The sequence below is a fragment of the Heterocephalus glaber genome, unplaced genomic scaffold, assembly GCF_053883595.1.
Source record: "Heterocephalus glaber isolate CG9 unplaced genomic scaffold, H.glaber_assembly_v1.0 deba00001452, whole genome shotgun sequence".
Lineage (NCBI taxonomy): Eukaryota > Metazoa > Chordata > Mammalia > Rodentia > Bathyergidae > Heterocephalus > Heterocephalus glaber.
This window is the reverse complement of record NW_028258302.1, coordinates 3,072,873-3,091,686: the sequence shown is the minus strand read 5'-3', so window position 1 is coordinate 3,091,686 and position 18,814 is coordinate 3,072,873. Positions and strand designations below refer to the sequence as shown.

Sequence of the window (18,814 nt, the reverse complement as noted above, 5' to 3'; positions counted from 1 at the left end):
TGAGACTATTTCAAATGCCAAAGATAAAGCATTTAAAAAAGATTCTACCTGGGCTGGGGGTTTAGCTCAGTGATTCCACTGTTTGTCTCGAAAGTACAAGGTCCAGAGTTTGATCCCTGGTACCAAAAAAAAGATTCTACCTAAGTTTACTAATGGACAGGAGGCTAGTTATTAGTGTAAGACAAGAGGAAGTGCAAACATTGGGGCCTGGGGCTTGTTGCAGCTGGTCCCGTCCTCTGCTCTTACCTGTGGGGGCCTGCATGGCTGAGCTGGGGATGGTGGCAGCATCTTGGGGAACAGTGCTGGTGTCCGGTTCAGGGGTGCTGGTTGTTGGTGAGGTGGGTGGTAGGCTCAGCAAAGTCCGAGGTTTCCTCTGTCAAAACGGATGAGGAAAAGTTTGCTACCCATGATAGGTAACTTGTCTACTTGTTCCTCTATTCCTAGCACTTAATTCATCCATGAAACAAAAATATTTTTGTGGATGCTATTCCATTTTATCTTTGTTTTTCACTCAGCATCTGGCACAAATACTGTACATACAGTAGATGCTTAGTAAACATTTTCTGAATCTATGTACAAGATTTTGGTCTTCTGAAGAGTTAGAGCTTAGTGTATTTTACATTAGTTTCAATGTTATGTGGAATTCCAGATCCTTTATAAATGGGCAGATAAAAGCAAAAAGGGAAAAGAGTATGTTTTTATACTTTCTTTCTTTAAAAATGGAAATGACCCTTCTTAGTCTACTTTCCTCACCTATATAATTCCTTCTCTTAAACCTCCTACTCTAGTAATCCCAAACTATACTACTACTCTAAAAACTCTGCAAACAAACAAACAAACAAAAGAAAACAAAATCCTGCAGTTAGCCCAAAATTATAAAGGTATAAACCAGGTACAACTATCTTTTTTGACTGAAATGCCCTTTCTATTTATTTTACAAATTTCTGTTAATCTAGGAAGCTTTCCTAGTTTCCCTCTAACTACTATCTTCTTTTTGCTACCTTTGTATTTTGTGTTTTTGCATTTGTCAACGTATTGCCATTAAATGTTTACATAAAGCACCCCCTACTAGCCTGGAACTCCTTGAAGGTCCAACCAATTGTGAGTACCATTCCTTGCAAAGCACTTAGCATATACATAATAAGTATTCATAAATGTTTTTCATGAAGCATACAATGTGGATCACCAATAATGGAGGATTAATAAATAGAATTTGACAGAATCTATTATCTCCTCTATGCTTTTCAGGGCAGACTGTGGGGGAAAAAGATCTCAGAAGGTTCCAAGAAATTGTTTTCTAAAAGCTTTCCTAACATAAGGAAAACAGCCTCAAGGAGATCCAGAAATTCTCTTTTAATAACTGCCTCATAAGGGTCCATTGCTGCAAGCTGTATAAATGTTTGGTTTCTAGGAATAAATCATTTAAAGAGCTCATACTGGCAGCAGCAGGCATACATAAGATGACTTTGCCTGGGAAACTTATGCAAGCCCTAGTCAGAAATGGACATCTGCTTATATTGTGATATTGCTAAAAAGTGAAAATCCATGTAAGTAATGAGCCAGGATTAAAGGGAAGGACTAGTCCAATTTTAATGAGTTGCTGATAGGATTTCCTGGGGTTCCTGAAAGAGCAGGTGGGGTAATTAGGTGCCATTACTATACAAGAAAGCCACAAGATGAAAAGCATTATTACTACTTGAGAGAAATACATTTTCATGTAGTATATCTATTTATATGTTACCTCATTTCCATTGTATAGGAGAGAAAATTGAGGCTCAGACCTTCCTCAAAGAAGTTTTCCCAGAGTCATGCAAGTGGCCACAAGTGGATATGAGATCTAAACCTGTCTGGCTTCAAAGCTTTGCTTTTTGCTTCAAAAAGGACTGTAAGGCTCATGAATGAAATGGGAGACAAATAACTCTTGTAAGACTAGGCAAAAATACAGGAAGGAGAATTAGGGAGTGAAATGCCAGGACATAAAATATAGGATAGGATGAGAATGATTGCTTTCAAGAATTGAAATAAAGAAGACTTTGGCTACTATATTCAAAATCTCCAGTGGGAGCAAACCAGAGGCAATCATAGTTCCTGGGTTTTGAAGGATCTTAAAGGTTATTTAATCCAACCATCCATCTAAAACTTCTACCTCCTCTGCCTGAAAAAACATCCCTTCTGTAGAGTCATCTAGTGCCTGATAAAATATCATTAGTGAAAGAAGCTTGCTATTTTCATTTTGAGATACATTTAATTGTTCCTTTTATGTTGAGATAAAGACCTTTGTTTGAATATCTGCTTACTGGTTCTGTTTCTACCTTTTTGAACATCTTCAAGATATGTCTATATCATCAAAACCATGTCTTCTCTACCTTGGCATTCTAGGACCTTTAGCCTTTCTTCCACAACATCAGGTAGAAAGGAGTATAAGAGATAAAAATGAATTAGGTCGCAGGTTAGGGGTTGGTTATAACAGATCAGAAACAGACATCTTTATACAGGATGATTAGGACGTGACATTGAGAACTCAAAGGCAGTAAGAGACAACTGAGATTAGTAACATCACTGCTAAAATCATCCATCCATCCATCCATCCACCCACCCACCGACCCACCAAACATACTAAACATCTTCCAAGAGACTGAGATACAAAGCACTGCAGGAGAAAAAGAGATTAGGTTATTGACCTTCAGAAACTTACATTCTACAAGAACTTAAGTCAGCTGAAGCTACTAGGCAATCAAAGCAAAGAATCATACAGACAAACCAACCAACCAACCAACCAACCAACCAACCAACAAATTAATTCCAGGGAAGAATATGAGACTGGAAAGGACAATGCAGGGAGAACAGGGCATTGTTTCCACATTGGAACTTGGATATTCTAGTTCAAGAAAGACATTCTGAGAAATCCTCTGACAGTTAAGAAATGAGTGGAGGAGGTGATGCTAGAGTGAGGCTTGGGAAGCTGCTGAGGAACTTTTTTTTCCCACACTAATGCTTTCCCTGGGGAAGATACCCATGAAAAGCTCTCATGACTAAGAGGGATTACTTTCAGTAACACTGCTCAAAAAAGTTTGGCTCAATAGTCTCTTTCAAAACTAGATGTTAAGTGTTACGTCCCTTAAGAAATGTAGAGTGAAAACGTGGTAGGGAAGCAGTGACATCAGAACCAGAAAATGTGGGGACCAATCAATGCAGCCTTTGCCATTTATTAGCTATATGACCTTAGAAAATCATTTCACGTGTCTAGGTCTCAATGTACTTAATAATACATCATGTTAACACTATCTTCCAGAATTGCGTGAAGATCATACAATATTATGAAATAGTGTCCAGTACAGGGTCTGACACTAAAGAAGGTACAGGGTTAGCAAAAGAAATAAATTTACAGAATCAATTTGTTCTTTCTTCACCTGTCCAGCAGAGTGGGACAGTTAATGAGAAGCAAGGGCCTTCCATTTATGGAAGATATTAAACAAGAATCTCCTAAAATATGAGTAATTTCAAAGTTAAAATTTGTTTCCTATCCCATGATCTTTAATATCACCAACTCCAAGATAAGCAGCTAAATAGGAATGACAATCTAGTACATTGCTCTTGAAATCATACAACAGGTAAAGAAAAGGGCCAAGATATGCCCCTTTCTGAGGTGGATGGATATGGATGAATACCCCTTTCATTACACCTTTCCCCTTTCTAAAAAACTCACATTTTTACCTACCTTACTGCCAGGTTTGGGACCTCTCTTCTTTGGGAATTTCAAAGTTTCAGCTGACTTTGATGGGGTAGAGATGGGATGGGGAATAAGGGTCTTGGGTGTTCGGCCCCGCTTCTTTCCTGGTTTACGCCCCCTCTGCCCTGGTTGATGCTTCAAGACAGTTTTGGTGTTGCTGTGGATGCTGGGCTTCTCAATGTTCACATCAGATGCAGGGTAGGGATTCTTTGGAATCACAACTGAAAGAAAAAGACTCATTCTATCACCCCTCCTTCCCTTGCATTCCCATCCCAGACAGAAGAAAAAAGGACTTGCACTTCTGCTTGGAGAGTTTTGTCCCAGGAAGCTGCTTTCCTGGTCTTTGACCTAAATGTTTAGAAAATCACAGAAGAAACTTGAATTTAGAGTAGCTAAAATTGAAAGTTTTAAATTATTTCTACCAAATAAAGAACAAATTATTAAAGATTTATCCCCAAAGTGTCTAAGAGAACACCTAAGTCCAACTTGAAGCACACAAAAAGAACCACAGCTCAGCATTGGACTGGCTCTCAGGAGTCTACACTCCTTTCCTACTGAGAATAAAAATGTGAGGCTTAGAAAAGGACATGATGCCTCCCTCAGGTAGTACCCAGTGAGCTGAGCTAAGAACTTCTGTTTTGAAACTTAGCCAGGACTTCCCTGACAACCACAACTACATTAATCTACTTTCATTGTGATTATTGCAGTGAGAACCAATGAAACACATGGAAATATAAATCTTTTAGCATCAGTCCTTATTCCTTATCTTAAAAACCTTTGCTCCCTATTACCTTTAAGGTAAAGTTCATCCTGATATCCAAGGACTTTTGTGCCTTTGTTTCTGCCTTGCTCTCCAGTTACGCCTGTTCTCATTTACTGTCACCTACCCTCTTGTTCTACTAGCCCCATATACTGAAATCTCTATTATTTTTGGTTAGACATCTTTTCAACATTCAACCTATGGCCACTTCTTTATTGAGGCCTTACTCAGACCCCAACTCAATCAGTGCTCTCCTCCACTCCAATGCATTCTTTATGCATCTATGTTAGTGTGCTTCTTAATTTTATTCCAAGCATCATCATTTTCTTAAATTGAAAACTTTTTGACACTAAGGTATCTAGTTCATTCCATAAACAGTTATTAAGTACTTACTATAGGTAGTACACAGTTCTAAGCTCTGGAGATAGAACAGTGATCAAAGAATACACAATTTCCACTCTCATGGAGTTTATGTCTTAGTGGGAGAGATAGAAAATAAATAAATATACAATATAATGTCAGGTGTGATAAGTGTAATGATTCAAATAAGTTCAAGGAAAGAGACTGCGGTATATAGGACGTTCCTTTGAGGAGATGACATTTATACAGAACTCCCAAATGAGACAAAGGCACAAACTTATGAAGACCTGAAGGACGAACCAGAAAGAACCTTTCAAGTAGAGGGTGTAACAAGTACAAAGATTCTGAAATGGAACACATTAGTGTGTTTGAGGAAGGGGAAGGAAGTTAGTATAGCTGGAACTGAGTGAGGAAAGGGGAGATTGGAGGGATATTATGTGGGAGGAGTAGCAGTGAGACTGTGTAAGACTTTGTAGACTGTGAAATCGAACTGAACTTATTCTAGGTTCAAAGAGAAGTCATTGAACAGGGAAGTGACAAGATGTACTTAGAAAAATGGCCACAAAAAATGCACTAGAATATTCACCAAGGATTTTTATTAAGAGACAAATCTGGAAAAAACTAAATGCTCAACAAAAGAAGAGCTTCCAGGCTGCCATACCACTGCTCCCAGTGCAGAGGAGGAGGCTTCCGGGCCACCTTACCACCGCTCCCAGCCCAGAGGAGGAGGCTTCCCGGCCACAGTAGCACTGCTCCCAGTGCAGAGGAGGCGAGCAGCGCAGGCGCCAGCAGCACCTTGTCCCCCTTCCCCCATTGAAATGAGAAGACATGTAAACAAGCCTCAAAACCAGACTTCCAGATCACCTACAGCAACCCCAAAGGGAAATGAGATGGAACAATCTGATACTCAATCACCTGGACTCCCTGAACTGGCAACAAAAGAGGATCTGGAAAAAATGAAATCAGAAATGATTTCTAAGATAACAACAGAGATTGTGCCCATAGTGCAAGACATGATTAATAAATCTAGAGAGGACACAGATAAAAAAATAGAGGAGCTGAGGAACATGATGGAATCCCAACATAGGAAACAAATGGAATCCATAAAAACAGATGCAAACAGATTTCTAGGAGATTAAAAACTCCACTGAACGTCTACGCAGCAGAATGAGCCAATGTGAGGACAGAATTTCAGATATAGAAGATAAGATTGCAATTAGTGAACAGGAAAAGAAAAATTTCTGTAAAATTGTAAGGGAACATGAGAAATCAATCCAGCAGCTGCTAGATGATGCGAAAAAGAATAACATAAGACTGATCGGAGTCACTGAAGAAACAGGAGAGAGTGCAGATGGCATAAAAAAACTGTTCACAGAAGTGGTGGCAGAAAACTTCCCATGCAGGGGAAAAGAACTTGACATACAGATAAGTAAGGCATATAGGACTCCAAATAGCCTTGACAAAGAAAAGCGACACATAGGCATACAACAGTTAAGATTCCAGAAACCCAACAGAAGAACAAAGTTCTACAAGCAGTGAGAGAAAAGAAACAAATCACATACAAAGGAAAGCCCATCAGAATCACAGCAGACTTTTCAACACAAACCTTCAAGGCAAGAAGAGCTTGGAGTGATGTATTTTAAGCCCTAAGAGAACACAGCCTCCAACCCAGATTGATGTACCCTGCAAAACTATCTTTCAAAATTGATGGAGAAATAAGATACTTTCATGACAAAGATTACCCGAGGAACTTCATGAATACCAAACCAGCACTCCAAAGAGTTTTAGAGAATATCCTAGGAAAAGACAGCGAGGATCACAACCCCAGGAAGCCCAGCAGAATGAACCTATCAGGCAAGACAAGAAATTAAACACAAAGGGGGAGAATGTAACAAAAAGAAAAAGTCATGACAAGGATAAGTCAATACATATCAATTACAACCATTATTGTTAATAGTCTCAATTTACCAATCAAAAGAAATAGACTGGCAGAATGGGTCAAGAAGCAAGATCCAACAATATGCTGTATCAAGAAACACACTTCATTCAAAAAGAAACTCATAGACTGAAAGTTAAAGGGTGGAAAACAATACTCCACGTAACAGGAACACCCAAAAAAGCAGAAGTAGCTATCCTCTTTGCAGATCAAGTGGATTTCAAACCAACACTGACTAACAGAGACAAAGAAGGACACTACATCCTTGTAAAGAGAACAAGCCAGGGGGAAGAGATAACAATCATAAATATATATGCACCAAACACTAGTGCGCCCAACTATATAAAACAAATACCAATAGACATGGAAAATGAAATAAGCACTAATACAATTGTGGTGGGGGACCTCAACACCCCACTGTCCCGAATAGATAGATCAACTATATAAAAAATAAGCATCGAAGTACTAGAACTCAATCAAACTTCTGAATAAATGAAGTTAACAGATGTTTACAGAGTATTCCTCCCCACAAAATCAGAATGCACATTCTTTTCGGCTGTACACGGGTCGTTCTCCAAAACAGACTGCATATTCGCTCACAGAACACATTTGAGTAAGTGCAAAGGAACTGAAGTTATCCCCTGTATATTATCAGACCACAGTGCGATGAAATTGGGAGATCAATAGCATAAGAAACTGCAAGAATTTCACAGACACATGGAAACTGAATAACACACTTCTGAACAACCAATGGGTCACAGAGGAAATTAAGGAAGAAAGCAGACAGTTTCTACAATTAAATGACAATGCCAATACAACATATCGGAATCTATAGGAAACAATGAAAGTAGTCTTATAAGGGAAATTCATAGCAGTGAATACTCATATTAGGAAAACAGAGCAAGCACAATTAAACAACTTGATGCTGAACCTCAAGCTACTAAAAAAGAAGGGCAGGACAAACCCAAAGTTCATACAAGGGAGGAAATTATAAAGATCAGAGCAGAAATCAATGCAATGGAGACTAAGAGAATGATACAAAAAAAAAAAAATCAATGAAGCCAAGAGTTGGTTCTTTGAAAGAATAAACAAAATTGACAAACCCTTAGCCAACCTTATCAAAAAAAGGAAAGAAAAGGCCCATATCCATGCAATTAGGAACGAAAAGGATGAAAGTACAACGGATCCAACAGAAATCCAGAGGATCATGAATGCCTACTTCGAGAACCTGTATGCCAATAAGATGGAAAACACAGAAGAAATGGACAAATTTCTAGATAAGTATGAATCACCAAAGTTGAACAAAGAAGACCTAAAAATTTTAAACAAACCAATATCAATCGATCAAGTTGAAAACGTAATTAAAAACTTACCAACTAAGAAAAGCCTGGGCCCTGATGGCTTCACTGCTGAATTCTACAAGACATTTAAAGAGGAACTATTGCCACTACTGTTTAAACTCTTCAGTGAAAGTGAAAGGGAAGCAATACTCCCAAATTCACTCCTGGAAGCAAGCATCACCTTGATTCACCAAAGCAGAGAAAGACCTAACCGAAAAAGAGAACTATAGGCCAATCTCACTAATGAACATAGATACAAAAATCCTTAATAAGATACTGGCAAACTGAATACAGAAGATTATCAAGAAGATCATATACCCTGACCAAGTGGGATTCATCCTAGGGATGCAGGGATGGCTCAACATACGCAAATCAATAAATGTAATACACTACATTAACAGAACCAAGGACAAAAACCATATGATCATCTCAATAGATGCAGAAAAAGTGTCTGACAAAATCCAACATGCACTCATGATAAAAACCTTACAAAAAACTGGAATAGACAGTCTCTACCTCAATGTGATAAAAGCCATCTATGAAAAACCAACAGCCAATACCATACTAAATGGTCAAAAACTGAAATCCTTCACACTAAAATCAGGAACAAGATAAGGATGTCCACTATCACCACTCCTGTTCAATATAGTTTTGGAAACATTAGCCACAGCAATTGGACAAGAGAAAGAAATAAAAGGAATAAGGATAGGATATGAGGAAGTCCAATTGTCATTATTTGCAGATGACATGATACTCTATATAGAAGACCCCAAGAACTCCAAAAGTCTTCTAGACTTAATAAGCAAATTCAGTAAAGTAGCTTGATGCAAGGTCAACACAAAAAAATCAATAGCTTCCCTCTACATGAACAACAGACTCACTGGGAGAGAAATAGGGCAAACAATTCCTTTCACAACAGCATGCAAAAAACTGAAATACCTAGGAATCAACCTAACAAAAGAAATCAAACACCTCTTCTCTGAAAACTATAGCACTCTGAAAAGAGAGATTGAACATGATATCAGAAAATGGAAAGACATCCCCTGCTCCTGGGTAGGAAGGATCAACATAGTGAAAATGGCCATACTTCCAAAACTGCTATATAGATCCAATGCAATCCCAATTGAAATTCCAGCAGCATATTTCATGGATCTTGAGAAAACAATCCAAAAATTCATTTGGAACAAGAAGAGACCTAGAATAGCAAAAGGAATCCTAGGCAACAGAGACATGGCAGGGGGTATCAAAACCCCCAACTTGAAACTGTACTACAAAGTGACTGTGATAAAAATAGCATGGTACTGGCAAAGAAACAGACCTGAGGACCAGTGGAACAGATTAGAAGAGGCAGAAACAACTCCAGACACACTCACCACCTCATCTTTGACAAAGGAGCCAAACACCCTCACTGGGAGAAAGATAGCCTTTTTAATAAATGGTGCTGGAAAAATTGGGTTTCAACTTGCCAAAGATTAAAACTAGACCTATATCTCTCACCATGCACTAAACTAAAATCAAAATGGATTAAAGATCTAAATATTAAAACAGAAACACTAAACTGGTTGGAAGAGAGGTTAGGTAGAACTCTGGAAGACACTGGCATAGGAAAAGATTTTATGAACAAAACCTCAGTTGCATGGGAACTAGCACAATCAACAAGTGGGATCTCATCTTATTAAAAAGCTTCTGCACAGCAAGAGAAACCACCAACAGGGTGAAGAGACAACCCACAATCTGGGAAAAAATTTTCACCTACTGTTCCTCAGACAAAGGTCTACTATCTAGAATCTATAAAGAACTTAAAAAAATCAGACCTCCCAAATTTAAAGACCCAATCCGAAAATGGGCATCTGAAATGAACAGACATTTCTCAGACAAAGAAGTAGAAATAGCAAATAAACATGACGAAATGTTCAACATCACTGGTCATTCGAGAGATGCAAATGAAAACAATGCTAAGATTACATCTCAGCCCAGAAAGAATGGCTAGTATCATAAAATCAACCAATAACAAATGCTGGCGGGGCTGTGGGGAAAGAGGAACCCTGCTCCACTGCTGGTGGGAGTGTAGACTAGTACAACCACTGTGGAAATCAGTATGGAGATACTTCAAAGAACTAGGATTGGAAGTACCATTGGACTCAGGTATTCCCATGCTGGGTATCTTCCCAAAAGAATTATAAGAACCATACCACAGCGATATATGTGCACCCATGTTCATTGCAGCAGTTTGTGATAGTTAAAACTTGGTAACAGTCCAATTGCCCATCAACTGTAGACTGGATAAAGAAAATGTGGTTTTTCTACAAAATGGAGTACTATTCAGCCAGAAAGAACAAGAAATTAGAGAAGTTTATAGCTAAATGGATGCATACTAAGGCAATACTCTTAAGTGAAATAAACAGGACACACATGTGTAAATACCAAATAGTTTCTCTAGTGTGAGAAACTGAAAGGGTAAATAATGACTAAAAGGCATAATAGACAATGTGAAATAGGAAGAAAAGGGGCAAAGGGGAAGGGAAGTGGGAGGGGTAGGAGAAAGGAAAGAAGGGAATGGAATTAATATGAGAAAATGAAAAAAATGGAAACAGTCTTTATATATAGGGAGGGGCAGAGGGTTTGAAGGGAGGGCAGGGGAATGGGGAAAAAAACAGGAACCAAGACACAGTATGTAAAGGTGCAAATTCCCAATGATGAATGTCATTATATTGTATACCTAAAATATACCAAAAAATTAAAAATATAAAAAAAATTGACATTTATTGAGCACCTCCTATGAAACAGTTAGCACACTATGTGTAATGGCGGAATGGACAAACTGTCACTGTCATTAAAATTTACTAAGGTGCATAAGAAACAGTATACTGCCAGTTAAAACAATGAGCTTTTAAGTTGTGTCTATGAAGCATATTTTAAATCAATTAATTTGAGTAAGAGATAGAATCTGAATTTCAGATGACTTATTTCAAACTCTGTTTTTATCATACTATACATCTTTCCTCTCATTCATTCATTCATTCATACAATCATCCAACAAATACTCACTATTGAGAAAATATTATATAGACGGTTATATTTTATGAAAATTCATTTAGTGGAAAATGAAGTTTCTGCTGAGAAGATGGAACCAAGTAAGTGAGGATCTAGGATAGAGTTCCAGGCAGAGGAGGGAGCGGGTGCAATGGCCTTAGGGAAAATAATGAGCTTTACTTGTTTAAAAAACAAAAAGGAAGAGAGACTGCAACCAAGAAAACAAAGGAAATACTAGATGGATTCAGAAAAATAGATGTAGTTAGGTCATGTAGGGCCTTCTGGGCCATTGTAAGGACATGATCTAATTTATTTCTGAAGAAGATAATTCTGGATACTCTATGGAAAATGGATTTACAGGTCAGTAAGAATGGAAGCAGACAAATCTTTTCTTCGCGGTACCGGGTATTGAACTCAGGACCTTGTACTTGCAAGGCAGGTACAGTGCCACTGAGCTACATCCTCGGCCCCAAAAGCAGAGAAATCTTAAGGAGACTGTCTGTTTCAATAGATATAGGTGACTGAGAGTAAAGTGATAGCCATGAGGATTATAAAAGGTAGATAAATGGAAAGTATCTTGAAAGCAGAGCTAATAGTGCTGCTTAACTAAACAGAGTAGGGGGAAGAAAGGAAAATTTAGGATGTATTTTAGGTTTTTGGTCATTTACCATGATGGGGAAAACTAAAGAAGTAGGTTTTGAAGAAGGTTAGGAATCTCTGTGGAGGGCCAGGGATTTAGCTCAGTGGTTTTGCCGCCTGCTGCACAAGTGCAAGGACCCGAGTTCGATCCCCGGTACCAAAAAACCCCCCCAAAAAACAACAAAAAAAAGAATCTCTGTGGATATTTTATGTTCTAAGTGACTTTTAGATCTTTACAGATGATAGATATGTATGACCTAAAAGTCAGATTTTGTAAAAAGTTCACAGGCTTTGGAATCAGAAAGATCTGGTTTCTATCTTGAGTTTGCCACCTGCAAGTGGTATGTTCTTTCTTGTACAAGTGGTATGTTCTTCGTGGAAAGGAAGGAGGGAAAGTGCATGTGATAAATGGTAGGTTATTTAGCCTCCCAACAATGAGACAATGTGTACAGTTAGGGTGTAAAATCAGCCTAATGCTATCTGAAAATGGAAGCTAATAATGAACATTTTCTTAAGAAATAATACACAAGGAATGAAAATTTGTGGTTATTTCCATGAAAACATAGGACAGCAATCTTTTGCATCATATCACTAACAACAAATTAAATAAAACCAAGTGAGGGCCGGGGATTTAGCTCAGTGGTTCTGTCGCCTGCCTCGCAAGCACAAGGTCCCAAGTTCGATCCTCAGTACCAAAACCAAACCAAAACAAAACAAAAAAACCCAAATGTATTTGAGGAAAAGACCAAGAGAGTAACCTGAGGTTTTATGAAATATGTACAGCCAATGTTCTGGAAGATCTCAAACTAAAAGGTGAAAAGAAATCAGTAAAGGAAGGAGTAAATTTCTAGCCTTCATATCCCAGTGAACCACATGTGGCACAGTAAAAAGAACAGTGACCCAGGACAGAACAAACAGTGCTGTTTTTGAAACTATACTGTTATACCACTTTGATAAATTTCTCTTTGCTAGACTTCTATGGTCTGTAGTTCCTTCAACATGCATTTCTTTAAAGTAAGACCAGTCTTCTATATAAGCATAATAAATTTATCATGCTTAGTTATAAATCTTTCTATAAAACTAGATGTGCATCTTGGGGGGATGCTATTCCATAAAGTATACTGACCAATCCCCTACTCTGATCCTTCTATACATAGGCTTTGGGAGCTTGGTTAGCCTGAAGGGGTGTGTTTGTCTTGAAGACACATATAATTAATTATAAGTTCATATATAATTAAAAACAGTAAACAACATAGATGAACAGTTAATTTAATCAAGCATAAAAGGGAGAAAGAAAAAGTATAACAAGAAGCAACAATGGGCAAAATGACTGAATCAAAGTCAACTAAAAACCCAAAGGAGACCATTTTGCCCTTTTTATCCAATTAAATTTGAAAACCTAGTTGGAATGGATAACTCCCTAGGGAAACAGTTTATTGGAATTCATCCCAATAAAAAAAGAAAGCTTAAACAGATCAATTTTGATGGAAAAAGTAATAAAAGGTATGAAGTAACTACCCTATAACAAAGTAGCAGGCCCACACAACTCCACAGGAGGAATTTTAAGTATATGAGACCAATTATAATGGAATATACAGAGGGAAAGTTATCAAGGAACTCTCTTACAACCACATAGCAGGCCAAGATGGTTCCATAGGAGAATTTTACCAGGACTTTATAGAGATAGTACCAATGTTATTTACATTCTTTAAGAGCATAGAAAATGAAGGAAACCTAAATCCTTTTTATGAAGTAAAGATAACATTGAAGTAAAGGTAACATTGATATATCTAAAAAAGATAGTATGAACTAAGAAAATTACAAATATTACTTATAAATACTGATATAAAAATGGTAAATAAAAATTAGTAATCAGATTCTAACATCAAATTAAGAAAATAAGGCACATTATTGAGTAAACTGAAAAAAAAATGGATTACAGGCTAAACTATTGCATCAGTGTTAAAAATTTTATCTATGGTAGAGAAAGCACATGATAGAACAAATAAGGTGAAATATTTATAACTGGTTAATTTGGGTAAAGAGAGTCTTTGTACTATTCTTGTAACTTTCTGTGAGCTTTAAATTACTTCTAAAAAAAGTTCAAAGGGCCGGGGATTTAGCTCAGTGGTTCCAACTCCTACCTCGAAAGCACAAGGTTCCGAGTTCGATCCCCAGCACCAAAAAAGAAAAAAAAAAAAAGAATATATAAAATAAGTTTAAAGAAGAAGCCCATGACCAAGCTGGGTTTCTACTAGGAATGCAAAGATAGTGTAATACTGGGAAATCAATCAGTAGACCATATTAATATAGCTAAAGAGAAAAATTATGTGATGACTCTCTCCATAAATACTGAACATTCCTCTGTCAAAATTCAATACTTAGGAAAATAAGAATAGTCAGCTACTTCCTTAACATGATAAAAACATGTATATCTAAAGTTTTTTTTGGTACCGGGGACTGAACACAGGTCCTTGCACTTGCACAGCAGGCGACGAAACCACTGAGCTAAATCCTCGGCCCTACATGTATATCTAATTCTAAAGGCAACATCTTTTTTTCTTTTCAAAAAAGAAGTTTCAATTATGAAAGTACTAACTTTATACAGGCATATTTTAGTCGACTGGTCTTCTTTCTTCTGGTTAAGGAGTTTCTATAACTATGACTGATATTTTACAGATGGTTTTCATTTCCTAAGAGTTTCTGCTTTAAACAACAGAGCTGGAAGGCTGGGTAAGACATATATGTTGCCTTTGTGTATGTTTTTTATTCTTGAAGATCTAAATAATCTTGATAAAGATGTTTCAAATTAGGAAAGAATATGCTACATTCCTGAGGGAAGACTTTCTCTCCTTCAGTTTATCTTACTTTGTTTGTAGTTGTTTCAGTCATTGTTTTAACAGAAGCAGTTCATTCTGGATTTCAATCAAACGATGCCTTTTCTTTTTGATATCTGAAACCATCTCAGTATTCTTTCTTTTCAGATTTTTCAACATATGGGCTTCTTTTAGCATTTTTTTTTTCCTGGTATCGTGGATCAAAGTCAAGACCTTGAGCATGCCAGGCAGGCATGGTGACACTGAGCCGCATCCCTGGCCCTCTTTTAGCATTTTGATGATTTCTTCTTTAATATTAAAAGTTGATGGCTTTCGTACAAATTTTAGGTTCTTTGTTTATATTGTAAGAGGGTTTTCTCAAATGCAGGGAAACAATAAACAAATACATGATGCCACTAATTTTCCTTCCTTCTAAATAGCAAATATATGTACTAACAGGAATATCTGAGGCTACAATTTTAGTTCTTGATTTCTTCCCTTTCCTATGAGGCAGCTTCATTTTTTCCTGAGTTTTGTATGCATGAGAGTCTCAACAAACATGAGTCTAAAAGAAACGTCTTATTAGAGAAACATAAGAGGGATTCCCACAAAGGCTAGGAGTGAGCCAAGGATGCCTACTATCTTTACTAATTTTTAACACTGTATTGGAGGTATTGGCCAATGTATTTTAATGAAAGAAAACAAGAAGAAGCCTAAGAATTAAATAAAAGTAAGACAATTTCTATTTGCAGATGACATGGTAGATACCTGGAAAACTCCAGGTATGTATTATACAATACAAAAAGCAGTAGGCATATATGGCTACTGAAAGACACAGAACTTGACTTGACTAGTTCCAATTGAGATGTGTTAAGTATGAAATACACACTGGAATTTGAAGACTTAGTAAAAACTGTAAAATGTTTCATTAATAATGTTTTATATCAATTACATATTAAAATGGTAATTATTTGGATATTACGAATTAAATGTACTACTGAATTAATTTTGCCTTTTTCTTTTAAAAATGCATCTTCAAGAAAAATTTTAATTACATATGTGGCTTGAATTATATTTCCATAAAATCAGTGATAAAATTATAGAATCAGTGATAAAAGTAGCTCATACAGTAAAAAAATGCAATAAGGAAACAGCATATACTTAACACACAAAACTCAACAGCCTTCATATACACAAAAATGACATTAGAAGATGTAGTGGAAGGGAAACCTCTGTTTAGAATAGTACAGACAGATGAAATATCTAGGAATGAAGTTAGCAACAAATATATAAAATCCATATGAGGATAATTACAAAACATTCCCGAGAGACATACAAGTAGACTTGAACAAATAAAAAGATATCTCTTGTCCTTATAAATCCCTAGCACTGAAAAAAAAGTTAAAAAGAATAAAAAGAAAAAAGAAAGAAAAAAAGAAAAAAAGTTAAAAAATAAACCCGTGAGGGCCAGGGATTTAGCTCAGTGGTGCTGCCACCTGCCTCCCAAGCACAAGGTCCGGAGTTCGATCCCTGGTACCAAAACCAGAACAAAACAAAACAAAAGCAACAACCATGAGAATACAACAAAAAATATTGCTTAGAAAACAACAAAAAATAAGATCTGAAAGGAGTTAGTATTAGCAGATCTTATAACAAACTACAAAGCCTCTACAGTTAAAACTGTGGTACTGGTGCATAAATGGATAGCTATGCCAACAAAGTAGCAAAATATATCTGGTATATGATACAGTTGGTATCTCAAATCACCAGGGCAAAGATGGACATTTTAATAAATGATGGAACAATGGATAGACACTGGAAAAAGAAAATTAGATCTATTTCTCACATCATATACAAGAGAAAACTAAATGGATAAGGAATCTAAATATATACACATAAAAACTTATCCAACTATTACAAGAAAATGTAGGTGAATCCCTATTATAAAAAGCTGATAAATTTAACTAGAATAAAATCAAAATGTTTGCATGGCAAGTAGGCAAACATACTAAAAACATCATATGCAAAGTACATATTGGGAGAAAATATTTATAATACAGATCACAATAAAAGGGTTAATATACCTAAATATACAAAGGACTTTTTTTAAAAGTCCCCTTTTTTAAGGGGGAAAAAGACCTAGAAGTAAATGGGCAAAACACTGAAAAAGACAATTCACATATGCACAGAAAAAAGGTAAGATGGTCCTTACACATATGAAAAGATGTTAAACTTCATTCAAAAGAGAAATGAAAATAAAAAATGAGAAATCATTTCTCACTTAGCATATTGACAAAAAGTCAAAAGCTTGATAGTACATGGTTGACAAGGCCACAGGAAAACAGGCACTGCTACACTGCTGGTGAGAATAAAAACTCATATCATCTTTATGGAGGAGAATTTGGCAATATCCAATAAAAGTATTACCCTGGGGCCCAACAATACCTTCTAGAAATTTATCCTCAAGATGTATTTCCAAATATGAAAAAATATATATGCAAGTTTATTAACCACAACATTATTTGTAATTGTAAAATACCAGAAATTACCTGATGCCCAAGCATAGAAGATTGCTGAGCTAAACTATAATATGTAAAAATATACAACAGCATATTCTATAGCTTAGAATGAGGGAGATCTGTATGAGTTCATGATAGAGTGGCTGCTACGGTATACTACTAAGTGAAAAAAGAAAGCAAAGTGTGAAAGACAATAGAGAACAGCGCAAGAAAGAGAGGTAGGAAGACATGCATATATCAGCTTCCTTTTGTAAAATGAAACACTGGAAGGATAAACCAGAAAAGCACAAAAGTGATTGCTTATAAAAGGTAGTAGTAGTGAAGGGAATATGGTGGAAAGGGGGAAGGAGAATACTTCTCTCAAAACTTTTTTGACTCTTGAAGCAAATTAATTTTCTACCTAATTAATAAAATTAAATCAAGAAAGGAAAAACTAAACCTAAAACAATGTAAATACAAACAGATGAATCCAACTGTACTTTACAGGAATATCATAACACTGAGGAAAAAGTAATTCAATTAACTTTTGAACACAGTACTTCATATATCTGCTATCTAGCTAGGGAGGGTAAAATGCAAACAAATCTTGAATTCTCCCTAATAGATATTTTTTTCCCACAGCATAAGTCTAGAAAAAACTATTTTATATGTATTATAGGACTGATGTTGGTGGGAACCAAGGTTCTTATTGTAGTAAAAGAAAGACCCCAAAATATCCTAACAATCTATAAATGTTGAGAGGGTCCCAAGATAGTCATTGCACAGCTTTTCTTCTCTATCCATACACAGACTCCTGAGACCAGTGGCTCTCAGGCTTCTGCCAGCATCAATATCACCTACAGGGCTTATTAAACTTCAGGTTTCTAAGTTTCTGACTCTGTAGATTTGGGAATATGCTTTTCTAACAAGATCCTGGGTGATGCTGATGATAATGGTCTAGGGAATGCACTTTGAAAACACAAACCCACATGTCTTTTCATACTCCATGTCCATCCTATCAGCATTCATCAGCTATAACTGCAAAACACATTTAGAATCAGACTATTTCCCATCACTCCCTCTCTTATTTCCTTGGTCTAAGCCACCATTCATTATCTCTAACCTGAATCAGTGCAACAGAGTCTTTTAAATGTTTTGTCCCTGCTTCTCTAGTCTAATTTTAACATAGCTACCACAGTGAGCCTTTTAAACATACTTCAGATCTCATTATTCCTCTCCTCAAAACCTCTAAAACTGTCCATCTCACCCATGAAGTCAAGATCCTTCTGCAAACCTAGTGAATCCTTTATGATCTGAACCCTCATGACTTATTTCTTGCCACTCTCCCTAGATCACTTTTAACAACACTTTTATGCTGCATACACTAAGCTAGTGATTTTGGTTTCAGGAGCACTTTCTACTCTATTTTTATGAAAATTACTGTATTCCACCCCCCAAAAAATAATGACAAGAATGTCATTACTTTAAATTTCTGCAAATTTTGTTCATGTCTGACCTAAAAGATAGCTAGATTCTCCTATCTGCTTTTGCAGACAATCTGTTACCATGTATCATTTTGGTTGAAATATATGAAGGAAATTCACATACTTGGAGATATTTGGAGAAGGAGGAGTATTTAAAAAGACTTCAAGTAATTCTGGATATTTACCCTTGGTATTACAGCAAAACTCAAAAAGTGGTA

At 36.5% G+C, this 18,814-nt stretch overlaps 1 protein-coding gene across 10 annotated transcripts in view; it reads right to left on the bottom strand.

The window, feature by feature from the left end:
• Scmh1 (Scm polycomb group protein homolog 1) overlaps positions 1 to 18,814 on the bottom strand; it is a 182,605-nt gene that overhangs the window by 36,823 nt on the left and 126,968 nt on the right. For 9 of the 10 annotated variants that reach the window (XM_087214972.1, XM_087214971.1, XM_021249867.2 and 6 more), the window contains 2 exons: positions 3,719 to 3,951; positions 247 to 373 (listed from right to left, as the gene is read on the bottom strand). The exons of the other annotated variant lie outside the window; for it this stretch is intronic. In XM_087214972.1, coding sequence (XP_087071098.1) covers positions 247 to 373; positions 3,719 to 3,951 — 360 coding nt within the window. The remainder of the gene's footprint in view (positions 1 to 246; positions 374 to 3,718; positions 3,952 to 18,814) is intronic. 10 annotated transcript variants of the gene reach the window in all.